Below are 27,506 nucleotides of genomic sequence, written 5' to 3' on the forward strand. Positions count from 1 at the left end.
AGCAGGCGACTTTGTGCGCCTGCGCAGCCGAAAGAGCAGCAGCTGAAGTCCTGGTAGTTATCTCTGGGGTGGGGCCCCCGCATGTAGGCAGAGATCCTCCTCCCCCAGCAGTACCGTTTCCTCCTCACGTATAAAGGGCGGTGGAGGCTCGTGGCACCTTTGAGAACTTAGATCCATTCCACGTTTTGCCGTCAGCCAGGCGAAAAGAAGATGGTCCTTTCCTGCTGATCACTTTTCTTGGGTGGCTGAATTCGAGGTCGCTTTTAAATCTAGTAGTGGGTTTCTTCACTCTGACAAAGTCACCAACGTCAACTCAGGTTTCTTTCTAAGCCCTCTGAGCGTCCGTGTATTGTTTGCTGCTCGGTTGCTTTTGCTTTACCCCCTCACATAAGCGCCGAGCTTCCGAGTTAGGGTCATCAAAGAAGGTTACCGACGAATGCCCGATGACATCCAACCGAGTTCTTGGCAGCCACCCGTGTAGCAGAAGAGCTGGAGCCCTTGCCGTTGTAGCATGCAGTGTGCATTAGTAAACACCCAGGTACTCTGTTACCGCCTGGCGCAAGGGTCGCTGCTCCAGAACCACCACTTGAATGAAACTTTTTAATACTTTGTTAAAGCGCTCCACTTGGCCGTTTGCTTGTGGATAGTATACGGACGCATGTTTGACCTGGATGCCGCGATCTTGAAGAAATGCCTCCAACTCCCAAAATTCAAACTGTGGACCTTTATCGCAAATAACCTCTTCTGGGTAGCCTTCGGGCACGAACACAGAGACTAAGAAGCGTATTACTGGGCTGGTTGTCGTCTCGCTACAGAAATGCACTTCTGGCCATTTAGAATAATAATCTACAAGCGTGATTGCATGTCTGCAATCGTAGGGTGCCCTCTCAAATGCGCATACAATATCCATGCCTAGTTTAAGCCACGGCTGCTCTGGAAAGGGGACTGGTTGCAAGAGTGTAGCTTGCACCTTGACACTCTTGTCTGCTTCCTGGCATATGCTACACATCTGGACAGCTAGCTCGACTTGGCGGTCCATGCACGGCCACCAATACTTCTCTCGGAGCTGCGCTTTTGTTCGCACCGCTCTGGGATGCGACTCATGTGCTGCAGTGATTACCTGCTGCGTGAGTGACGTGGGAACCACAAGCCGTTCGCCACGCAAGATAAGATTGTCTACCATGGAAAGTTCGTCACGTACTTTGAAGAATGGCTGAAGCTCGGCCGATAACGATTTGTGTGCCGGCCACGACGATTGCACATAGATTTTGCTTTGTTGCAGTGCTGTATCTTGCAATTGGAACTGCTCAAACTGTTCTCAGGTAATGCAGGAAGGAATTTCGAAAACTGATACAACGTCGTCAAACAGCGTTTCTTTTTCCTGGAAGGACGAGGCGGGCAGGCATGAGAGTGCGTCTGCCACTTGGTTTTGCGACCCCTTGCGGTACTTGATGGTATAGTTGTGTTGTAGTAGGCGCTCTGTCTATCGAGCTGCATGCAAGGGGCGCAATCCTGTTCCTTGGGTTGAAAGCAATGCCACCAAGGCTTGATAATCAGTGAGCAACATGAAGTGGCGTCCCCACAAGTACACGTGCCACCGCTCGCACGCCCAAACACGGGCCAACGCTTACTGTTTTCCTTCCAAATATTTCCTCTCAGCTGGCGAAAGGACTCGAGACGTGAAAGTGACAGTGTGCAGTTTATGTCCGTCCACCTGCTGTAGGACTGCTCCAACTCCACACTCTGATGCGTTCGTCGACACTAAGACTGGAAGAGATTCATCGAACATTCTCAGTATAGAGCTAAATGCCTGCGCACCTTTGGTCTTTCTGAAACTAGCGTCTATCTCGTCAGACCAAACTAATCGCTGCCCCTTTCTTAGCAGGACATGCATTGGTTCAACCATGTCAGCGAAATTGGCAATAAACACAGAATACTATTCCATCAATCCCACAAATGATTGAAGGCTGGCTGGATCCGTAAGAACTGGAGTGTCTTGGATAAAAGCAACCTTTTCCTTCAACGGCACAATACTGTTTGCGGTGATCCTGTGGCCCAAGAACGCAAGCTCCGGTGTATTAATGACGCATTTTTTGTTCAATTAGTCCTGCCTCTTTTATGCACTTCAGCACTTCATTAAGATTGGCCATGTGCTCCTCTCTGCCCTTCCCAAACACAATGATGTCATCGATATAGAACAGGACGCCGCTGCAGCCCTGCAGAATTTTCGACATCATACTCTGAAAAGCAGATGGTGCCGACGCGAGTCCAAAACACACACGCTTAAAACGAAAGAGGCCGTAGTGTGTTATAAAAGTCATTAAATCGCGGCTCTCAGGGTGAAGCATGACCTGATGGTAAGGTGATGCAAGGTCAAGCTTAGAAAAGTGGGTTGCCCCCACTAAACTATGCAATAGCTCTTCTGTATGAAGGGAAAGCTATCTGCTACGATGGCTTTGTTTACCTGTCGAAGATTTACACAAAGGCGGATACCTCCATCTTTCTTTTCAACCACAACAATGGGAGACACCAACTCGGATGCCTCTATTCGCTCTATCACATTCATTTTTTTCAAGCGGCGCAGTTCTTCCGAGACTCGTGGCCGCAGTGAGAGTGAAAGGCACCTGAGTTTTGAAGCAACTGGCTTGACTGCCGATCGTGTTTTGACGCGATAAACAAAACTTTTTGCGATGCCAAGTCCTGGATTGAAAAGAGCGCCAAACTCATCGACTAATTTTGATGGAAGGTGAATGGATTCCTCCGCCTCTGTCATGACTGCGGTGTGCTCCGTCCGAGCGCTAGTACGCACCGCTGCCGTTTCAAGGCACTGTAGTGACGACCCATCGATCTGAAGACTGAGCGCCCTAATGGCATCACTACCCAAAAGCGAGGTGCCTTGTTCAACGACATAAAAAAGAAGCTTTGTTGTGCAGTTATTGTACGTCACATCAGCAAAGAAGCAACCGCACACTGGAATGGGTTTCTTCGAATAGTCCAGTAGTCTAATTCGAGCAGCTGAAAGCTGCTGACCTTCAATGTGCTGCCTAATTAGGTCATGCGTCAAAATCGATACTGATGACCCTGAATCCACGAGGAAAGTTAACTTCGTTTCACCAACTGCTACTGATACGTAGATTGCGAGACGAGTGGATGTCGTCAAGGCAAGAATGCTCAATACTTCTTCAGTTATCAAACTTTCGTCGTCTAGTTCATGAACAAAAGTGGCAAATCTGTTGCAGACCGAGCCAAAATCACCCATAACACCGCAACCATGACACCGCTTGTTTTTGGCGGGGCAGCGGAATGAAGATGCGTTGTGCCGAGGTGAACCGCAGCGGTAACACTGGCCCTGTTGGTTGCGCGATCGCTTCAAGGGGTCACTGGCAGAAGATGCGGGCGGAGGGGTGTTTCCGCGAGCATTTATGCTCTGGACATCTGCAGTAGCAAATTCTTTGCAATCATTGGTGTCCTGCTCAAACTGTGTCACTATTAGTACAGCTCGAGCGAACGAAAGAGAAGACTCTTCAAGCAGCAACCGCTCGCGCAAGTTCCGAGATAATACGCCTGCAACGAACTGGTCACGCAAGGAATCTTCCTGAGAAGGAAAAGAGCATGTAGCAGAAAGCTCACGCAACGCGGTAATGTACTCATTGATTGCTTCACCGACTTGCTGCACACGCCTACCGAACTGGTGCCGTTCGACCATAACATTGGTTTTTGTCACGAAGTCCGCATGCAGCGCTGTGACAGCGGTATCGTATGACGAGGCTTCATGCTGTGCCTGAGAAGTGTCCTTGACAGCTCCCGAATCCGTATTAGTAGTTTGTACACTGGACTTTGCGTTGGCCGAAGATGAAGCGGTAGTGTGTGAAATATGCGCTGGCCTTCTACGCCAAGGCTGTGGATTAGGAAAGCCTTGCGACGGTCCGGCGCACAGTCTGAAACACCAGATGCGAGCAGAAAAATCTCGAAGGCGCGGATCCATTTCAGCCAGGCAACAGCAGGGCGGCCAGGCGTGGGCAGGAACGCGGGTGGTGGTGCCAGTCCGGAAACACTCATGGCACGGGAAACGGTTGGCGAAAATGACCAAAATCACACCCCCTCCTAAACGAGCACCCTCGTCGCCAATGTACTGGCTGCAAGTGCCGCCTATGAATGAACGACTAAACAACTTGAATGCCCATCGGAACAAAAGCCCCTTTATTCCAATTTACGCATGCTTATACACATAAACAACACTGGTGCCACCTGCGGCAGTGATCGTGGAACAGAAACCAAATAGACCAATATACAACAGTATGCTCTTATTGCATCTGCTTACGAAACTGTTATCTGTCAGTATATACGTGTCACAGTATATAATAAGCACTTTTCCGCACCTGAGCTGTGCTTGTGAATACGTGACGTGCTCGTATTTGAAGCAATTATTAACTGAATCCATCTTGCTTATTAACTGAAGGCGGCATTTGTTTTCATTTCGAAAGTCGGCCGTTAGGCATACTTAGAGCAGGTTTATCTCTCTGCTTTATACAAATAAAAGCGCGCGCCTACACAAAACCACGACTTACTATTCGAAGCATCTTCGTCGTGGCTGCTGCCGTACCCGTAAGTAGCATTCCTTCCCCAGAGCAAAGTTTTGAAGTTTTGCTTCCGGAGCTCTCGGAAAGAAGTTATCGAGCCATTTTCTTACGCCTTTTCTTTCTATCTTTTTTCTGCACATGCATGCGCACACACGAAAAAGCAAGTATTTTCTTTATATGGTCTGTTGTGCAAATTTTGTTGCTTCGGCGTTCATTCTAAGCTGCAAACTGCCCAACACGCAGACGTTCACACTTAGTTGCTCCGAGCGATAAGAATATATATTCAGAATTCCCAGTCCATATTGTTTAGGCTAGTCTGACGCCGAATGAATATGTTTCGAGCTGCTTCAGATAGACAAAGCGAGCTTTTATTCACACAGAGTTCGCACATAGGCATTCAAGATCCTTCGACTGAGTGGCTTTAACGTTTTCCATGTCAGTGTCATAGCATCAGTGAACGTTCTTTTACGCTCAGGGTCTTCTTTTAGATCTGCTTTTACGGTGCGCTACGAATTGAGATAAATTAAAACAGATATCAAGAGTACTGTGGCTTTACGGAAATTTCCGGAGTCATATGTCCACTTGATATACTAAATGACTTGTGCAATAATACACAATGTTCTTGTTGGACCAATCGACATGTAAATCGATACATGTAAGATATAAAGAACCTTTTTTGTAAAATTATCTAACTATGAAGTAGGTGTCCTGCCCTCACAATATGCATCGTCAGCACTAACATTGCCTATGGTAAGTATTGCGAACGTATTGTGAATGATTCATTTGTAATGCCAATGGCTGCTCAGTCCTGCAGCCACATCACTAAAAGGGATGACGTGCTCGACAATCCTCGAGAAGCAGCCGAAAAAAAAAGTGTGTGTTCCCGTTTCAAATGGGAAATTGCGGCGGAGAATAGTTGTCGTGATGAAATGGTGCAGTGAGTATATAACTTGAAGCCCGTTTAACAGCCCAATGCGGAATATTTGTGTGTATGAAGCTGAGAAGTATGAGAAAACAAAAATAGGCAAACTTCCCGCTGATTTTTCAGAGCTTTATGTTGCGAGTTTTTGTGTGCAGAGTGAATATCTTACAAGGTTTTTTATTTTCGATTTTCCAAGATTAGTGTTTTGGTATATTTATCTTTTCAGGTACGTGCTAAAAATGTCGACACAGAATACTCACCATATTCGATTACAGTGGAAGCAGAGACCAAAGAAAAGCGTAAGATTTCTCTCAATTTTTGGCGGCGGTATCAAAAGTCGGAAGTTCACACCGGCCATCTGAACCTAAAAAGTGAATCTGATTCACTTTGGGCGTATATCGCAGCTCTATCAATGATGTGTTTTCGCTGGGCCTATGCTGCGCTGCACTTTCCGCGCTGCCTGACCTTCCATTTCTGCTGAAATTAGAAAAAATAATGGGTGAAGGGGTGAAGGAAGGAAGTAAAATAACTTTATTTTGGTTCAGCCGAAGGCAACCGAGTCATCTGTTGGTAGATGATCAACGCTATCTGGCTTCTCCCGTTCGCTCCTGCAAAACCCTAGGCCACCTACTTTCGCAAGAAGACTTCATAATAATTGCTTGGCATCCGTGTGCCCACACCCAGATAATAATAAAGGCACAGTAGTGGAGGGCTCCGGAAATTTCGAACACCTGAGGATTTTAACATGTATGCGAAATACATATCTTGAACACAAATGGGAGACAAAAATGTTTAACAATTAACTAATAACAATCTTGATTGTGATGGTACTATAGAAGACACCTGGAAGCACAATTCCTTTATACTGGCGACTTCAACGTATACAGTATAGACCTTAGGCAATAGCCAGGTGGCGGAAACTCCTTATGCCTTCCATGTAAAGGTTCTTGCATGCTGATACGCAGTGGCAGCGCCTCTTTTACCCCTGGCGATTGCCGGGCATCCTACTAGAAATAAATGGCGAGGATAAAATTTTTTATGACGACACTCGTGATGTCACCAAATAGAGAGAAAAGTTTAAAAAATTAAGAGGAGGGTTGCCGCAGAAGCACTCCTTTCCCATTTCGCACTCAAGCGGAATGCGCTCGTATCTTCTTTTGAGGTCGGTTTACCGTTAGAGCGATGGGGCTATTCATACAATTTCGCTAATCATATCTATTAAATTTAGTTCGTGTGTTCTGAAGTGGCGAAAGTTAAGCTGACTGATTTCGCAGCAAGACAAAAATCATTCAGCACAAATAAAATGAACTTTTTATTGCACGTTTTGTATAAAATATCAGAGACATAAATGTAAAGTTCTTCCGCCCATTTATTCATACACGCAGTGTGAAAGTGTTAATCTACAAAAGCAAGTTTAATTTACAACTGACATACGGACATAATGAGCAAACATTGAACCTAGAATATCCGAACCAATGCAAAAATTATCAATAATGACGAGTAGGACACGTAATATTTGACTCAATCACCTTTGTTGTGACGGCGCGCATAGTTTTTCCGCAGAACTTGAGTACCAAATCCGACTGAAGTTCAGAGGCACGAAGAACCTTGAAGCGAACAGAAGTTTTTCTAGAAAGAACGTCGATGGAATTAGTGGTTCGGCAAGTTGACTCACTATCGTCAATGCAACAGCATTGTCTTGACGAAGAAATGTTTACTTGTCAGAACGTTGGCTCTAGTGGCATTTCCGGTAATACATTTTACAAGCATTTAGTCCATTTAGAAGCATATTGTTTTTATTGACAGCATAAAATTTTCAAACCACGGCTACAAGAATTTCACGAACAAGAAGCAGCCTATAATTACTTGTCGTCATTTGAACTACATGCCAAAAGTTAAAAAAAAAGCTCAAACTATGTACCCGAGTCAACTCGAATTCAAGCCTTTCAATAGACGCAATTTACCGACAGCAGCTTGGCTGCAGTCTTCATGAGTTAGTCAAGCGACACTGCACTTCTGTCAGTCCAGTCAGACATGCAGACAACAGGGTTTACTAATGTACTCATGCAAAATCAATACCTGCTAAAATAAAGTGTCTAAATTCTTGTGGTCGCCCGTCGCCTCCAAGAGTTCACACACTTCAGAGCCGCGGAACAGGCCTGTTCCCGATTAAGCCATCTTCGACGAATGCATAGTTGATTTGTTCGGTGTAGCTCACTGCGGCTTCCGTTCCCTGCCCGCCACAACTTGCGGTATTTATCTTTCCCGTAGTTGACACATAAAGCAAGGTACTATATAAAGAGTGGCCGTTCCAGCCTTTTCGCGGCCCAGTAAGAAAGGGTCTGACCAACCGCTAGATGGCGTACCCATGCTCTGTTTTACTCCTTTTTCAAGACATGTAATAGCCACCTCGGAAAAACATAGGAAACCCTAAGATTAGCATCAAATTTCTGCAAAGAAGAAATTTAATGATTTGTGCAATTTTTTATATCTGCTGTACTTGTGTCCTGCGGTAGACGTTTAATGCTTTGCCACAAAGATACGTGAAGTCTGACTTGAAAGTGTTGTTTTTCTGTATTTGTTTTGCACAAAGTGTGCGAATTGATGTGGTTTAGATGCACTGTACATTTATTCACTTTGCAGAACTATTGGTGTGTAGCCTAGTGGGAAAAACACTCGCCTTCAGAGCATGAGTGTATGGGTTCAAATCCTGGCATCAGAAAAAAATAATTTCGTTATTTTATTTATGTTGAAGACATTATCGGGTCTGCGCAGCCACTCGTAGCACTGAAAGCAGTGAAGTCGCTCGGCTGCAGGGCCCCAATGAGAGTGTCCGCTCTTTACATAGGTATGTTTCTAAATGATTGACACGCCAAGCGAGCGAGATAACTGAGCACCATCGAACTTCTAATATCGCTGAGCTAGGGGCGAGAAGGAACGGAGGCAATGTTACGAACGCGAGTCAATCACTTCCCCCCTTCGATTTGAAATTCACAAAATAAAGACTAAGAAAAGACATATAAACAAAATAACAGTTGATTGATTGATTTGTGGGGTTTAACGTCCCAAAACCACCATTTGATTATGAGAGACGCCGTAGTGGAGGGCTCCGGAAATTTTGACCACCTGGGGTTCTTTAACGTGCACCCAAATCTGAGTACACGAACCTACAACATTTCCGCCTCCATCGGAAAACAAAATAACAGTTCTTTACAGAGTATCGCACTGCCTATTTGTTTTATTTTAAAATGCGAACATTCACATGAACCTCACTGGGTCCGTTCAACTGGATTTTGGGATGCCCGGCATCCGCTACGAGCGCGCATGTTCCTTGAAACCGAAACTGGCGCTGAGTATCGGTGGCCTGCCTTGGCTTTAGGTCCATTTGCTTCACCTGCACTTCGTGAACTGGTTCATGGAGGCACTGCAGGCACTTCGGCGTTCGTTCCACAAGTTAAACATGGTGGCAGCGGCACCACAGTATTCGTTTTAAAGAAGTTCAGCTGTCGTGCAAGGCTAATTCATGAACTCTGTGCACCTGCTCATGGGGCAGTGCCGAGTCCCTGCAGCACAAGATGACTGCAGCAGACAACGTAGGCGATAGCAATCGTGTCTGTTTTAATGGCATCCAACAAGTGCGACAGTGAACATTTTTCAGTAGACACATGCCAAGCAACGTAAGCGGCGCCGCCTGTTACGAATCGCAGCCTCTACAACCCTCGAGACAGCTGACGAGTACCATAGGGCTTGCACGACATCTGCGCTCCCGTATTCGTTTGCACGTCTCGTCGATGCTGCACTTGCTGAGCGTCCCCTGCACAAAGACGACACCCAGACGGCACCACCGTGATTTAGCTCTGGAAGTGCCGGGTGAATCTAATGAACCTTTTTTCATTGAAACTCACTGTCCGTTGTCATGGTGGTTAGAAGACCATTGCTATAATAAAACATATGTAAAAAAAAGTATAAGGCTACACTAATATCAATCACAATTTAAAGTGAACAATAAAACAATCGCCACCATATCAACAAAGTTAATGTTATCAGAGGAGCTCGGAGGTGCACGGGAGGTTTCTTGGCAAGATTATTTTTCTAGGAAGGCTGTTTAAAGAGCTGGCGCATGATGTGTATGCCGTAGGCAGTGATTTCGAGCATGTTCCAAAACAATAACTGGCCAGTAACTGACCAACATTACTAGAATTAACTCGTTTATTCCAATAACGTTGATACTGGCCACTGCCGGGAGTCAAATGCCTAACGCTCATGAATGGCAAACGCGGAGCTATTGGGCGTTCTTTAACGGGGTTGAGGGTAGGCCGGTATCTTAGGGTATCGGCTTTCATGCGTAGGACTCATTGCAGAAAACTGTCACGTGCTGCCGTGCCTACAAAGTGGCGAGAACAAAGTGAACGTAGTCGAAAGGAAGCCAGCGCCCGTTCCATCGAAAACCAACGCCTTGGGTGACCACGTGAGAGCAAGCGGGTATAAATGGGACTTCAGAGGGTATCGAATCCTGTAACACACATCGTAGCAACTTCTCACGTGCTGCAACGTTGACAAAACGACGAGAATGAAGTGATCGTAGTCGCGAGGAGACAAGCGCGCGTGCCATCGGAAACATACCTTGGGTGATGGTGCGCCATCCAGTGAGCATTGTCGAAACCACTGGAGAGGTGACCGGAGTGGGGACCTTGAGCACCAACTAGAGAAGTGTACAATGGCAACACTATAGTGTACACCTCGGCAGCCGCAAAACAAGGTGCGAGCTCAAAAAGCAAGCTCCTAAACCACCCGCGAGCTCCAGCCCTATATAAACTAGTCGGCGACTTCAACGTCCACATTTTGTACCTTAGCACATAGCATAGGGCAGTCTTCATCGTTCACTTCATGGAGATTCAATGATTTTTTCGCCGCTTACATAAGAAAAAATATGCGGGTATATATCTATGTCACATTGATAGCGTGCGCGCCGATTGTGACCCGGAAGTGCGCTGTGATAAGGCAATGCGCGAGTGTGATTCCAGCAGCGGCCCGCTTACAGATCGATGGAGGCGAGATGGTTGAGATCCGTGTAATGTGCGATTGCCAGCGCACGTTAAAAAGCACCAGAGGGACGGAACATTAGGAGCACTCCAATACGGTGCCTCTAGCATTGACATTGTGGTTTTGGAACGTAAATCCTGAGATAATAATAATAATAATAATAATAATAATAATAATAATAATAATAATAATAATAATAATAATAATTATTATTATTATTATTATTATTATTATTATTATTATTATTATTATTATTATTATTATTATTATTGTTATTATGCAGTGAAAGAACATGACAATGATGACACCTGCACTATTTATCTAGTTCCTGCGCGTGTCCAGGTGGCATCGGCCACAATTTTGATGACAGCGTTAATGCCTGCGGCCCACGTACTTAGATTTAGGTTCACATATTAGAAACACAGGTGACCAAAATTTTCAGATAACTCTACTACGACTTGTCTAATAATCATGCCATAGTTTTAAAAGCCTAAATTTCAACAATTGTTAGTGGAGACCGTATCATAGGCAAATCGTTTTTTTTTTCTTGTTCCGTGCGTTCCTATCGTGGCTCATATATGAGCAGTAATTGGACTTTAAGAAAGGTATTTATAGTGCTTTGATGGTGCCGAGAATGCTTGCTTGAGACATTTTTGCCTTAGTTTATTACAACTACCACTAAATGCCTATTTTAGTAAATGCTACCTCTATGAACACTATTTAACCTCAAATGTTCTTTTCGAGCACCGTATGTTGAAGACCGGGATTAGTGTTACTGGGCAAAACGGGGCTTTCAAAGTTCTACGGGGTGCAATTTATACTCCATCTCAGAAGTTACTCATAGCACTGTCAAAGCTACATGACCACTTAGCTTATAGGAACGCCAATTAGGCTTTACAGATGTATTTATTTGGGTCTCATAGCCTTCTCAGCCTCTTCCGGCATCTGTCTTTGCTTGTACAGAACAGGAGGTGTTAATGTGTAGCCACATAGTGATGGAGAACGAATGCAAAAACGTGGAGTGTCATCAGGCAAAAAGTAGGGTCAGTATAAAACAAATTGAAACAAAAAAAAGCATGACTACGTTGTTTTTATTTGTTTCCAATTTATTTTTCAAAGAGAGCTTCACCAGGTCACATGAGAAATTTCAAACACCGGACGCTGTCACGAGCTCAATGAAAAGCTTTTAACCACAAGAATTTTTTTATCGATTAAAGCCTTGAAAGTATGATGCGAAGAGGTGAGTTTGAAACGTTTGCTACTAACCCTGTGAAGACTTTGCAATAAAAACTCTTTCCCTGCCTTCTTCGGTATCAGAGCAACACGAAGCCGAAAGAGCCCCGCAGCGGTGGTCTAGTGGCTATATAAGGTACACGGCTGCAGACCTGCAAGTCACAGTATCAAACCCTGGCTGCGGCGGCTACATTTTTGATGGAGGCGAAAATTCTGTAGTCCCGAGTAGTTTTGAAAATTGGTCGAGTTGGTAATTATTCATTTTTTAAGGTAAACAGGGCGAGAAACGAAAACAGAGAAGTAGGAAGACACATGACAAGCGCTGGCTTTCAACTGAAAAAGAAAAGTTGAAGTCAGCGCTTGTCCTGTGTCGACCTAGTTCTCTGTCTTCGTTTTTTGCGCTGTTTACCTTGGAAAATGATTCTGTAGTCCCGTGTGCTCAGGTTTGGGTGCACATTAAAGAACCATTTGGGTGCACGTTAAAGAACCCCAGAAGGTGAGAATGTATGGAGCCCTCCACTGCGGTGTCTCTCATAATTATATGGTAGTTAGGGATGTCAAAGCCCGCGTATTAATCGATGAAATCAACGAAGCCGAAGATCACGCGAGGCAGATAAATCGACAAGTCATGCGTACGAAAGGATGCATTCTCATAAGATGTTCAAGCCAGGTCGTGCGCGCAATCGATGTTGAGTAGTTTCGGCGTACTCTGTAGTGTACTGCATGTTTCTGGGCGATGGATTCCTCTATGCGCTCATGTTTAGAGATGCTGGACGGATCATCTATTCTTACCCCAATAAGCAGCGTCGCACAGCTTAAACCTTTCTAGCGTTTGTTGGAGGGCAGGCACTGTCTTGATGCGAGAATGGAAAGGCAGCTCAGTCTTGCATTTCACATGATTTGAAGTAAAAAATGAACATGTAAACCGCACAGATTCCGTCCATGTGTTTTAATATTTTTTAGGGGCGAAGCTCCTTAGGGCGTGGGCTGTGCGTCCCCTATATGTAGCCACCTCTAGTTTAGTTCTTGCAGTGTTCACTAGATGGCGGTACCGTCCCCTGTATGTAGCCACCTCTAGTTTAGTTCTTGCAGTGTTCACTAGATGGCGGTACCGTCTCCTGTATATAGCCACCTCTCGTTTAGTTCTTGTAGTGTTTACTAGATGGTGGTACTTGTAGCTGATGATGAAAAGATGCAAGATGTTATAAACTAGAAAGCAGTACTTGTAGTTGATGAAAGACGCGAGATCTTATAAAATAGGAATGATGTGACATATGGCGCGTGTCATTGGTTGAAGGCAATCGTTCGATTTAGTGCGGCGACGTACGCTAGGGGGAGCGATGTAATAAAATCGAGTGGGCAAAATGTACAGAGGATTCATGGTTTACCAGGTTTACCTCCGTAGCTTCGCCCACTCATCATCATTCACTTCGTGAATATGGCGGCACTTTTTCAACCTTCATACTAATTTATTCAAGCAACAGATTGTACAAGTTACACACATCAGCTGGATTATTTCTCGCAGTGCCACGTACTACTTTGAGGTACGCCCGACCACTCCTTGTTGTACGTCACCTCCACCATTTCGGAGCGTGCACCTGTATAACCGATTTATAATTGCCCGTTATACTACCCCACACTGGTGAAAAAGGTAAGGATTGTTTGAAAATGAGAAGTGTAAAGAAAGAGCAAGCAGGACACGCCGACACAGTGCATCAGCATTGTGCGGAACACAGCATGGATATCAATCCACAGCCGCCTGTGCGAGGCTGCTGTCCTCAAGAAGAAATGGAGGAATAAAGGTTGAAGGTTGGGCGACGGTTAACCCTGCAGACGCATGCTTGGTCGGCTGCCCTGCGCTTGAGAGAATGGTTAAAGGAGTGATACAAATGCACAAATGTATCGGAAACACCAATTGAGTGCGTTGCTTTGTTTCCTATTGCCTACTAGCACTCCGCAGAAGAGAGATGGCTTGTCTATGCCAGCTATGACCAAGAGCGGTTTTCAAGAAATCGTTATCTTTCCCTATAGATATGGCCGACAGAACAGCTCCCTTCGAGACGACGTTAGTAGGTAGGAAACATTGGCTGTAGATTGCCTTCAGCACAGACTGTTTGCGCTGTTAACAATACAGAATGTCACCCTGAAAAGTCGTCGAGGTTGAAGGCAGTGAAGCAATGAGAAAAGTTGGAAATTCGGTCACTTGAAATGTGTCATGGTAACAACGTGCGCTGAAGTTTAATAAGATGTCGTTAACTTTTATCGAGCTTCGCCCCAGTGTTCTAGTGTTCAGTGCTAGGATGATGACTTAAAAGTCATGTGATGAAATCCCAGCGGCGGAGGCTGCATTTTGATGGAGTAAAAGTGCTGAAAGCCCATGCGCGCAGATTTAGCTGCCCAATAAAGCACACCAGGTGGCCGAAATCGTCCTTGCGGCACGTTGTGGAATCTCGTGATATTAACGTACATTCCGGTACGTGAAATGCCAAAAATATTACTCATATTACTCATAGTTATTTGTTCACTTTCCTGTGAGACTTCGGAAAAGATGCACCAACCCAGTTTAAGTGCTGAGTTGCAACTTGATTTTCTGTAGTTTAACTATTCACAATAATAAATTCAGGTATTTTCCCATTGCCCTTTACAGTTAGCATGATATGTAACCAGAACATTATTCACTGATAGCTCCTGGTGCTCCGGCCAGCATATGGTTGTCCAAACAGACTGAATGCAGTCTCAAGGTACAATGGGACCCTCCTGCCCGCAAGAATGGTGCCCTGACAAGTTACAAGGTAACAGGACATCAAGTTTTCTGTTTAGAGGCTGATTAGTTGCAATAGGGAATGACAACCATTTAGATAATGTGTCTGATCACCTACATAGCCAAGTAAATTAAGGGGCTACTAAAAGAACGTGTCCGAACGTTTGTTTTCATATACTATTAAAATATTCCTAAAGTATTTCTACGTAAATTCAAGAAATGTGATGTTGACGCTTTAGCAAAAAAAAAAACACAAAATACCTTGAGCTGCAAGGCGTTGGTACCCAAGTCAACCTCGGACCCGCACGTACCTTCCTGATAAATTCATGTGCATTTCCTCACAGTCGTGGGCTGTAATCCATATGGTGCCAGTTTTTGCACTCATGGATAATTGTCTTCTTTAGGCCAGCTAGAAGACATACAACTGATATTATTAATAAGACATCGGTTCTCTTGCATACATCATTACCTGAGAACAATTCAAAAACGAAAATAGTAATGTCAATGCTCTGCCACTGTTATCAAGAGAACTTAAGAAAATATAAAGCTTATGCTCCAAGGCCTGATGGGCCAGATAAACAAGGAATGCCTAAGCCTCTATTCAAGGTGTTCTCGGAGTTCGAACGCTATCTCACTGTACGAGGCGGTAACTGTACAGCTCGTATATTCCACTGTAAAAGCCGGCTCTCTAACCGAAATTGGTTTTATTCTTTCGAGGCCAATTTCACATATACATCACACAGTGCGGCTCAAACTAGCAGTAGGAGTGCCGTGTTTAGGCCGGGTGGGTTACTCTTTGCGCAATTCTATTTCCGCGGCCATGGTCGATGTGAAAGTTCTCGAATGTGGTTTTTTTTTTCATTGTGCAGTTGAATTGTAGCCTGTCGCACACTTTCAACGCGATGCTGGACAAATCGTTGCTCCCCATGTCGGTGTCACTGAACAGCTCTGACTCACGGGAGTTTTATCTCAGAGGCTTGTTTCCGGGGTCCACGTATTTGATCTGCGTCGAGGCAGCAACCAGTGCTGGATTCGGGAATGCCATTTGTGACAACTTTAGCACCAAGGCATCAGGTGAGTACACGAGCTTACGTAGGTTGTGTAGTGTGAGAAGTTATTCGAACAGAAGTCGCAGCCTCCACTCGTGATCTTAAGATTTTCGCTTTATAATTTGGTAGATCATTTACAAATAACTGGTCAAAAGCTATATAATTTGGTTGAGAAATAGGTTCAATTAGGCACTGACTTTTGCTATATGAATAAGTAATTTAGCTGTAATCTTACTAGGAGAAGTCTGCATTGTACTTGTGTGTAGTCAACGGTGGAATTGAACTGCTTTGTAGTATAATATAGGGCCTGTGTGTGCCTTAAATCAATCTTACAATGCGCCAAGCATGGGAGGAGGAGGAAGAAAAGAAGGAATGAAAGGCAGAGCGGTCAACCAGACGCACATCCGGTTCGCCACCCTGCACTGGGGAAGGTATGAGGGGTTAAAAAAAAGAAACAGGAGAGATTGGATAGCCCCGTCAGGTTACATGCGCGCTTGTGCATTGCGCGCTTACAAGCAGTCACTTAGTCCGGTCGGCATTAAAAATCTAGCAATGCCCACGTCGCTCTGCTGGCCTGCGACACGCATAGCCATGATTCCAGGATCTCTTCGGAAAAACATCCATCATCTAGTTTGTTTAGCGTTTCACGTAGCAAGTCGCGTTCGCTCGCAAAACGATGACAGGTGCAAAGCAGATGTCCTATTCCCTCCTCACTATCGTACAAGTCTCATCTGGAGATATCACTCATTCTTTGGCGAAAAGAAAGTAGCTTCGTGAAAGCTACCCCTAATCCCAAGTGACACAGTAGTGTTGCGTCCCGGTGGAAGAGATACGAAACTTGAACCTTTCTAAATGGAATGGTCCGATTTATCTGGGCGGTGGTTCCCGACACTAGGGTCACTTAGCCAAGTTTCCGAGATTATGTCAACAAACGAGCGAAGCATCGAAGCAAGGCCCTTGCAGCATCGGCTCTCGACAACAGAATTGGCGTTGTCGGGGCGTTCTCGTCGGTGAACCGGGCCGCATCAACAGCTAGGTCATTACCCAAAATGACACATTGTCCCGGTAACCAGTGGAACACCGTGCCATGTTCATTGGATAAGACTTGGTGAAGAAATTTTTCATTATATTTACTAGCTATTTATGCACCGTTCACCGTAACTCTGTGTGCTAGTTCTGAAGGGATACCATAAAGTCAAAAAGAGTCCGTTGTTGAGGCCATGCTTTTGCGATAAAAAGTATAGCAGCACGTAAGGCGGCAAGCTGCGCTGATGCAGATATTGTCGTGTGGGAAACTTTGAACTTTACAGTCACTTGGCACGCCAGTATAACACCTGCTGTAGAGCTGCCAACTGAGGCTGATCCATCGGTGTAGATGTGGGTCCATTGACCATATTCTTCGTTGGGTAGCGACATGTCACCTGTCGTAGGACTACTATTGAATGATGGCTCATGTTCGTAATTTCTAAAATAGTGACCCACACCTGTGGTTGTTGTAGGCACCACAGAGGCAACAGTGCTATGGCTGCTGGAGTGAAATCCCATGGAAGTACTCTCTATGAGTAAAAATAATGGTTGAAGACATCTCTTGTGGTCTCTGAAGTGGCAACTCAACAATAGGGTGACCGGGAACTCGGCAGAGGGGTCTTATGTGGCCTCCTAAATTGTCAGGGCTGACGTATGTTGGAATTGTATACTCTCTTGCTGTCATAATTGTCGCGTGGGTTGAGACGCAGCATGGCCATCCCAAGCACACGCGCAGTGGCTCTTCTTGCAGACTTTCGAGGGTGCAGTGTCAGTCTTGCATGTACCTGCCAGCAACGGCACACTGTGGCATAAAAATCACAGAAACATTGCTCTGTATAGGTGCATCATTGAACTTGTCGATGTGGTCCAAATTTCCTAGCAGAAAAACCGCATTATATGAACGATGGAAGTTAGCGTTCTCTTCATGCCACGAAAGGTCCCTGTCGAAGTTAACCCAAGTAAACGGTGATTCTTCTGGTATGGAACTTTTAATGATTAATGAAAGTAGGGTATGGTGTCATAGCCCTGCGAGTAAACGCGACCAATGCACATTTCTCTGCTGAGACAGAAAGACAATGTTTGTGGTGATGCGAGCATGTCAGGGTGGCAGCCTGCTAGATTCTTTCTTGCATGCACTTGCAGAAGGTTACAGAAGACCACAAACAAATATACGCATATGTGAACAGCACTTGGCACAAGACATGATTAACCAAAGTGTGCCTCAATATTGTGACCTAAGTGATAGCAAGGAAGGTGAAGTATTTGGCAGTGTTCCTACAATTTTTTTTTCTGTACAAAAAAGGAACTTCTCGTACAATGATCCTGAATCGACTAGAGCATCCAGCCGCCAATTTCTACAGTCTCTAACGACGCACGGATGGCGTCAAGTGTTACGTTATCATATGTTCCTTTGACAAAGAGAACATAGCGTTAGTGATGTGCGCTTGGGATGCTTTTGTTGCTGGATAAAAGTGAGGTCAGCTGCATTGCCGACTTATAACCTACCTCGCCGAAAGCTTGTCATGCAGGGTGTGTATGCCCTGTAGTGCTCAAGATACCAGTATAGACATGTGTATTTCTTTTCATGACTATCAATCAGTGCACAAATTACGACAACAGTAGAGCGAAATAGTGTCAAATCAGATGGTGACTTTCCAGGCTTTTGTAGTTGCACAAGCCGATCTATCTTCCATTCGTGCGGACCAGCTTCCGCCTGTCGTGAGCTTTCCCCTGGCCTCTTGTTGAGCGTTAGATAAATGAGTGGAGGTGATGCCATTGGGTCCTGGCAAAGATGATCATCAGCAAGGCACCAGAGATACGTGTTCTTTTATAGTGACTGAATGTGCATTTAGGGAATCCAGGTCTTCGGGAAAACACTCTCAACTGCAGAAGTTCACATGATGCACAGCCAGCAATTAGTGCTCATAAATCATTCGCCACTTCAAGTTGAGTGCGGCCTAAAAGCAGGACTAAAGTCATGGAAGGATGCATTTGTTGAGAAGTCGAGCGCCGGCCATGAATAGTGCTTCAAATGCATGACAGCAGATTTCGAGGATCCAATGACTCGTAGATTCATTTTGAGTATTGCTATTCGAGTTTATTGAAAAGACTTTTGTCTTTCATCTGCATGCGCCGTGCCAGCCTCAAATGCCATATTGCCTTCATGCGTCTGTATTTTCTTCCCACTCTTAGGCGAATTGCACGCAATTTTCTCGTTCAATGTCGAAACCTGATCTTTTGCAAGTAAGCAGAAGAAAAGAGGACATTTCCTTATCACCTCTTTGATTAGATCCTCTAAGGTACGACCAGGATCTTCTCGGCATGCCTATTCCATGAGTCGCTGAAATCTGGAATAATCCACCGTCTGTGTTGTGGTCCTAGAAAAGGAGCTGTTAAGACCTTCTATCAGCACTCAAGTTGAGATGTGGTCACTCTCATGCGTTTCAAGTGAACTGATAGTAAAAGATGACCTAGTTGGTACACATATACGTCGTAATAACCTTTTTATAGCTCAGAATAACACACGTACAAAGAAAGGGAACGACAATGCACTTGCGTCAAGCAGAGATTACACAAAAGTGGCACTAGCTGCAAAGCTTTAATGCTCCGGGCATCGTCTCGTCGCATTTAGCCTCAAGTCAACCAGTAGTCCGTTATTGTAAAACACAAGCCTCCTTGAACTGAAGATGCTTACTTCTCGGCCATGCGTTCTCAGAAGGAGGAGCGAGGAGGCTTAGCTGCCTTGTGTCCCTCGGTAGACACTATGTAACCATAGGTCGGCGAACGAAACTCCTGAGTCGACTCACTCGGACTCATTCAGACTTAGAGCGAGCCGTGAGTGTGAGTATGAGCGCGTCCAGGTGAGTAATATTTTTGTGAGTCTGAGTTTGAGTGACTTCGGCTCAGAAAAAGTTTGCTGAGTCTGAGTGTGAGTGGGTCAAAAGCGCAAAATATATTTCTTGAATGAGTCTGTGTGAGTTTTATTTTGTTTTGCCGACTCAAGGTCCTATCTAGTCATCTTCAGCATTACTGTCAGCTTTACTCGCATTCACGTTTATACTCATGTCTACTCACAGGTATTCAAAGCACTGTCATTCAGACACAGTTTCGATGGTTGTTAATTAGAGGCGTAAAATATTAGAGGCGTGAGGTATAGAGGCAGATGTCCTCATCTCCCCCGCCAACTTTTCCAGGAAACATATCTTGATTATTACATATGCTATGCTGTGATTTTTTCCAAGAAAAAACAATCTTAGTCGTTTGAAAGCACCAGGAATTTCTTTTGGAAGGTACTATGTCAAACGGTACTAATAAGAGAACCAATTACGTGAGATATTTGTTCAGAGAGCATTGACATCACGGCTGAAGAAGCTATATAATTCTAGGCTGACGGACTCATGAGTCGACTCACTCGAACTCACTCAGATTCAGATCAAGCCATGAGTCTGAGCGAGTCCAGGTCAGTAAAGTTTTGGTGAGTTTGAATCCAAGTGAGTCCGGCAGAAGAAAATTTTCATGAGTGTGAGTCTGAGCCAGTCCAGCTCAGGAGAATTTTCGTGAGTCTGAGTTCGAGTTAGTCCAAAGCTCAAAATATATTTTATGAGGGCGTCTGAGTGAACGCCACAGGTTTCGTCGAATGTATGCATGTAACCAACCCGGGGATCCTGGCAGGCTTTACCAGCCTGCCAGGATCCCCGGGGATGGCGTGTGTTATGAAGTGTATTCCACAATGCAAGGTGACAGTGTAATCAGATAAAAACACATAGCACCACGGAAACTTCTGTGAAATGTGTCCTTAGCACGTGTTAAGAAATGGCTGGTGTCGTCAACTTCATTAAGTTACTTTTAAATATGTTGCTGTACGCCATGCTGTGTCCATCTTATTAGGGCACCAGAACGGTGAGACGTTGCGTGTCTTACGTCGTGTGCTACCCATTTGGGTTACAACCTAAAGCGCTCTGGCCATAGAAGCCACTTGTTATAAACATCATTCCATGCACGGCTTGCAGTGTGTGAGTTTAGCCACGCTGCACGCTTGCCTGCTTATAAAGTAAAGCTGCATGAAATACGGCTATGGTATTCTAACTTATTGCTATCGCATTCACGCATTCGCTGTCGTGGCACAACCACGTCTTTACGCAGTTCCTGAAGTTAAAATTGGGCCCCAGGTTGGAGAAGTGGTCCATAATGAAGTGAGCATCACTCTTTACCCAGTGAACTTCGAAAAAGGACCGATCACGTGAGTCTGATATGTAAATGTACTGCTGCAGCTGATAGATTGTGTTGTCTTTTGAAATATGGAGCAAGTAACTCTAGCAGCAGATACCGATATTGCAACCAATGCATTGATTTCAATTTCGGCGAGTCCAAATACAGGGTAAAAGCGTCTTTGTGTGATTTTTTGCACTTAAGTGCAGGTGGCCAAGTGTCAGAAAGACGTTTCTTAAACGCAATATCCACTGCAGATTAATAATTTACAATAAAAAGCACATCTTTTTAGGCATGTGTTAGCTTTCTAAAATGATTCCTACCTTTTGTTAATTTTTTATAATTAAAGATGTTATTAAAATTGATCTTTCACCAACACTTGTACCTGAAGTTGTACTCAATAAAAATTATTTTTTGCAGGCACATAAAGGAGCTTCGGCCCGTAAAATGAACCAAAACAAATGGGATCTGATTACTTTTAAAACATAGTGATTGATTAACCAAAAAGTATGAACTACTGCTAGGGCCACCTTCAGATAAAAAGCCATATCAAATCTTGTTGCACGATTTTTCTTGTTGATGTTCATTTTGCATGCCTATTAATGTGATAAGGAAGTGTACTAAGCTTTAATGAAAAAATGTTTATTAGTAATTGAGTTATCACAGCTCATGTACAGAAAAATACCAGAAATGTAGGTAGTAAAAAAAATAGAGAAGTGAAATAGATGCAGCACTTACCCAAGGTCATCAGGAGCAATAAGTTTCTCCATACTTGGAGCCAGTTTTATCGCGGATCTTACTACAGTGTGGCTTTGCTGGAGTGACACCTCTGAACTGTTTTCCAGCTTTTTTTGCAGCATCAGTGCCATGACGGAGCACCTTTGCACTGCGGTGCTGATCGTTTCAGGGACAAGCCGTAGCAGTGTAGAGACCAGGCTCGACATGACTTTGCTTAAGAATACCAAATGTGCTGCGCTTGTCATTACTGAAATGGTAGACAGTGTCAACAAAAATAAATTTGATGTTTCGCATGCTCACGTATGTGTCCTTGAACGTAAAAAACACACGTACCACGTAACGCATTCGCTTTGTGAAAAGTTTGACTTATGCAATTAAAAAGGACGCATTGAGAATAATTTTAGAGCATTTTGTACATTCTCACTTGATGTGATTGTTAACAAAAATAACCAGCAAAATGCTATACAACAAGCTAATCTCATAACACAGACAAAACTGGCACTTACAGTTTCGGTTTTTGGGGTGACGGGTGGTCTATCACTTTTGCTTGCACTTTCTGAATAAAAATGCGTACCAAAAACTATCAAAACACTGCATTCTGAAAAAAAACTTAATTTTTTCAATTGGCCCCATACCTTAAAGCAGCTTTTAGTTTCATACTTCTCAGTTTACTGAAATATTCAGTGTGCGTATTGAATCCCTTAAATGTCAATAACTTCACACACCGCACTACTATATATAGTTGTGCGGTACATGAAGTGCGGTGTGTGAACGACCTATAGGTCGTTTTCACATCGTGTTGGTCTAGCTGGTCGAAGAATACCACAGCTTCGCCGGCAGGTCATAATCATAATAAGGATTAAAGCACACTCATCAAAACATGCTTAAATTCTACTATAACGACTTGCAGGCAAAACCACATGCTGAGCACATGGCCAGTCGCAAGTATTTCACGGAAAGCTAATGAACGTAAACATAAGAAATTACCAGAAAGCTTGTAAATTCATTAAAAAAGACACTTTTCCCTGGTGTTAACTGGTTTCGATTTGTTTTATTTTTACTTTCATATTCAACAGGCCTGTTCTGTTACGTGGTTCTTACTTTCAGTGAAACAGCGCCAGCAATAACAATGAACCGGACGAGGAGAAAGGACATGCACACACTTTTTGTAGATCTCGTTTCTCCTCGTCTGGTCCCTTGTTTTCGCTGGCGCTGTTTTGCTGCTTCTCTTTAAACGCTTCTGACTTAACAATGTAACTAATTGATGTGATCGCTTGTTTTTCCTGGTTAATTCTCATGCGTCATTCAGAAGCTACTACGTCCTCGTACTTCGTGAAGGCGAAGTCATCACTCGTCCAGTGAGGCTCGTGAACTACACCACTTCCCAGGACATGGGCCTTGGCTACTACGTCGCCGCTTGCCTGACTCCCGGCCAATTAGAGCAACCGATGTATTTTGTTGTCGGCAGTGACAGCTTTATTGGTGGTTTCGAGAATCCGCCCCTCAGTGACGCCACGACATATCGGTTTGGCTTGCTTGTCGAGAGCAACTTTTCTGGGGTGAGTGGACACTACCGTCGTCTTGCTGTAAGCACAAACTGGCTCTCGATGTAGTGCGGTTGGAAAGGACTGCTGTCATTGTAGTTAATATGCAAACTTGTTCCAATAAAGTGATGTTACGCGTTGAATTTAGCGAGTGTGCTGCGGAGTGCCGTGAGCTTCGCGACGGTTGATGTGGTTCTGTTGACACGGTTCGAAACTTCGTGTTTTTAGCTTTTTCGACGAAGATCCCTGCTACTGCAGATCTCTACGCACATTTCGAGACAAGAACAGAGAAGGTGCTTGCCGGGCTCTCAGTTTAAAGTTTAACGTGGTCTTTGTATTTTTCGTGCAGCACGAGAAGAGATGACCGCTTTAAAGCTGACGATGACAACTCTCTGTGCGTTCCCATCTCTGCCTTTGTCAGACGAAGTTTTGGTTAGTACAAACACTGATATATCAAATGTCGTTCAATAATGCTGCGCTGGGTACGGGGTGACTGCGATGTCTTCGGTTACAAACATGCTCCTGATAGAGCTAAGAATGCACACGAAAATAACACAATAGAACCCACTCAGGAAGTGATGCATCACCAGCTCATCGATAGTCAGTGTTCTTGCTCAGCAAGGATTCGTACGTCCACGTGTCATGTCAAAAATATATGTGGAATACGTTCGACTTACTCGAAACTGGAATTATCCATGTGGACCTATGACTCCTGCTGATTTCATCCGGATGACCACTCTCCGTGAGAATTGTTTTCTGCCTTCTGTACCTTGAAATGGCACATAGTCGGTGACAGCTCTGTGTGCTGTCAGTGCTGCCACTTACTATCACAGTTACGAAAAAATAATGCAGAATATCTGTATCATTGACTCATCACTATAGTTCCCACACTCACTCTCAACAGTCGTTGCGGACTCAGACGACCAGCCGTTATCGCGCAGCTGATCGGACGTGCCGTGAAGTTTGAGAGAAAAGGACACTTCAGGTATGGTCAAAGGTGGTGGGGAGCCAGAATATAGGTCTCTTTGTAATCCTCATTCCTCAGGCAGTGGTCGGGCCTTGAATACTGGGGGAGTCGTAAGCCAGCCGAACAAGCCCAGAGCTAGTCCTCCTGGCACGTGCCGAGCAGCAAAGCCTCCCACTGCCCGGCCGTGGTGATTGTGAATGTACGTTTTGCGCTGTAATTTATTGCGTGAGTAGCTGCGGAACAGGCCCATATGATGTGATCGAGCTTGGCATGAGGTGCATCACACGCCTTGTATAGTAGTGTGTGGATGGCGGCGTTAAGTACGGCTGTACAGTGAAGGACAGGGGAAAGTTTGAACTTAACACCTGTGTGCGAAGAAAGCTCTGAATTTTCTACGAGTAGCATGTGTCATTGAGCCATCACTGACTCATTGCCTTGTGTATTGCTACTTACCCTCTATCTGTGTCTCTGGTTTTTTTTCTTCTTCTCTTTTTCACTTAACGTACTTGGAGGGATAGCGCTGGCCGACACGGACTAAAGGAAATCCTAGAATCAACTAAAATTCGGGGCGCACAAAATGTGCCCTATGCTTTGATTTAGTTCGGTGGGAGGGTCTGCGATAAACCTTCCCCCCCCCCCCCCCCCCCCATGATAGGGAACCTTGCACACCCTTATGCGTCGTGTAAATATTGCCGATCTAATGACATTGTTTGGGTGCTTTCCCAAGAATTCTTGCTTGTGTGGTGGCTTTTTGGGTTTACTTGACCGAGTTAGGAGGTGCTCAGAACAGTTCGCAAATTGGGTGGAAGTGGCATTCATAAATGGAAGATGCCTATTTAGCTCGTCAAGTAGCACACGCTTCTTAAGCTCCGAGTGATTGGTTGTTGAAATTGCGTGCTTTATAAGATAGATAGCGAAGACATGACCAGTATAGACTTACCTGGTCTCGTGGTTGGGAGATTTTCCTGTGCCACTGCTCCAGGCGATCACACCCGGACGGCACTTTGAAGAGAGGGACATGCTCTGCACAAATCAGATAGCCAGAACTGCAGCTAGGTACAAAATAATTTCTATTAATTTCAGACACCTCTCAGCCATCCGATACTACTTACGTTAACAATAGCATAGAATTTCCTAAAATTAACTAGAAAGGACTGTGGCACTGCGAACGTTCAGCGACCATGGGAATTATGAGTATGACATTAATTTGCCTAGTCTTCGTACCTGCGGGCAACGAATCACACTTGTGGCTTCATCTATTTCTGTGATTCAGTTTTTTTTCGAAGAAAAAATCAAGCCTTTTGAACTTAGTGATCCGATTTGAAGTGGTAAGCCTAAAAAATTATGCTGCTGAAGCGTCACTGCCAAACATTTGCCGATTGTTGTTTCGTGATAAAGCAGCTTCAAGCCACACGAAGCCAGAAGAAACACGAAGTACAAGGACTAGGCGAATCCATGTACTACTTATAACTCCCATGCTCGCTGAAGTGCCATGCATTGGAGCTCCCATAGACAGCAGCGCCAGAGTTCCCTTTAGGAAACTCTACGAATAGAGCTCCTTAAAACACACGCTCAAAAGGCTTGGCTTAAGATTGGCTGATCCCACGTATAGTGTGAATCAATGATATGCAGAGCACGAATGAGGAAGGTTGATATATCACTTAAATATCAACATAACGTTACGAGACGAAAGTAAACTATGCCGTACATGACTTTCATGTCATTATAACCATGCTTGGATGTGTCATTTATCTTCGTCATCTATTCACGTCACCTGATACCAATTTTGCGGAGCTAGCTAAACATCCATGACCGTGCTGTGAGCGTAGCATGTAGTGAAGTTTTATATGACACACATGCCATGATTATCATGTTTGACGTGTCATTTACCTTCGTCGTCTATTCAAGTCACGTAATACCAAATTGGGTATACGTTGAGCTAGCAAAACGGCCACGACCATGCTATGAGGGCAGCATGTAGTCCTGTTTTACATGACACGCATATCATGTATATCATGCTTGCACCAGTCATATACCTTCGTCATTCATTGACGACATGTAACACCAAACTTGGTATATGTGAAGCTATAGCGAAATAACGGCGAGCGCATCATGAGCGTGGTATGTAGTCATGTTGTTACATGACATGCATCTCATGATTATCATGTTCGGACCAGTCACATGCCTTCGTCATCCATTCACGTCCCGTCATACCAAATTTGTATGTGAGAAGCTAGCGAAACGGCCGCGAACGCATAAGTGTGGCATGTAGTCATGTTCTTACATGACACGCATGTCATGATTTTCTTGTTAGGGTATGTGGCTTGTGTTCGTGATGCAGTCGTGCCATACTATACCAGTTTTGCAACATGTCATGTGAACAAAATCATTGCAAGAGCAGCAATACTATGAAATGTAAATCATCACATTCATGACATACATGTGATGATTTTCATGTAATGACTAGTCACTTGGATGGATGGATGGATGGATGGATGGATGGATGGATGGACGGACGGACGGACGGACGGATGGATGGATGGATGGATGGATGGATGGATGGATGGATGGATGGATGGATGGATGGATGGATGGATGGATGGATGGATGGATGGATGGATGGATGGATGGATGAGTGGGTGGGTGGGTGGGTGGCTGGATGGATGGATGGATGGATGGATGGATGGATACGCTCAAAGTCGCCGAAGTTCGCTAACAAACGCTTCGCATTTGAAATATTACAGATACACGTGTCAGCAAAAAAAGTGCGGAATTATCGATTCTCGCGTCGCTGATGCACGAATGATCCCGATTTTCGTGGCGCCTTCAAAAATGGCACCAACTAAGGAGCAAGAAGCCGATAATATCCTGAAAATAAACTGGACGCGTGAAGATTTTGCTCGTCAACGCGTTGCAAAAAGAGGGTCAGTGCCTGTATATGTCTAGTGCAACGATGTGCCCTTGTGTTAACATGTTTCCGTCGAACAAGAAATAGTAGCGGGGGATATCGGGCAGTAAAGGCCGCAGAAAGTGTTCGTGACATCCTTCTCTCCGTTCATGAGCAAACAGTTAGCCCAGTTAGCCCAGTAAAACTAAGTTTTACACCAAATTCACTTTCATTTAAGACAAAATGACTGCTCCCAGGTTTCTCAGATTGTCGTCTTGGGATGCATGTCCACTTTCTGTTTGCCTTTAGAGCCCCTTTACAACCTGTTCAATGAAACCGCGAGCGAAGTGTGCCGCTTCCTACCTACTCTAAGGTTATGGATATGCGCTTAAATTGCAATGAGTTTTCCGAACGACGCGAAACCACGGCGAGAAACAACTCCATCATGCAGTTCACAGAGTAAATGTTAAAGTTCTACGCACCGAAGCTGTGACAGAATCGTGAGTTGTAGCTGTGCGGGAAGACTTCACATTGATTACAATCTTCT

General features: G+C 44.6%; 1 protein-coding gene across 5 annotated transcripts in view; it reads left to right on the forward strand.

The window, feature by feature from the left end:
- The window catches only part of LOC142786439 (receptor-type tyrosine-protein phosphatase T-like), a 253,813-nt gene that overhangs the window by 143,532 nt on the left and 82,775 nt on the right, over nt 1-27,506 (forward strand). For all 5 annotated transcript variants that reach the window (XM_075884122.1, XM_075884121.1, XM_075884119.1 and 2 more), the window contains 5 exons: nt 5,729-5,801; nt 14,464-14,570; nt 15,409-15,613; nt 20,758-20,854; nt 22,871-23,120. In XM_075884122.1, the coding sequence (XP_075740237.1) occupies nt 5,729-5,801; nt 14,464-14,570; nt 15,409-15,613; nt 20,758-20,854; nt 22,871-23,120 (732 nt within the window). The remainder of the gene's footprint in view (nt 1-5,728; nt 5,802-14,463; nt 14,571-15,408; nt 15,614-20,757; nt 20,855-22,870; nt 23,121-27,506) is intronic.

Source organism: Rhipicephalus microplus, unplaced genomic scaffold, assembly GCF_043290135.1.
Source record: "Rhipicephalus microplus isolate Deutch F79 unplaced genomic scaffold, USDA_Rmic scaffold_24, whole genome shotgun sequence".
Classification (NCBI taxonomy): Eukaryota; Metazoa; Arthropoda; class Arachnida; order Ixodida; family Ixodidae; genus Rhipicephalus; species Rhipicephalus microplus.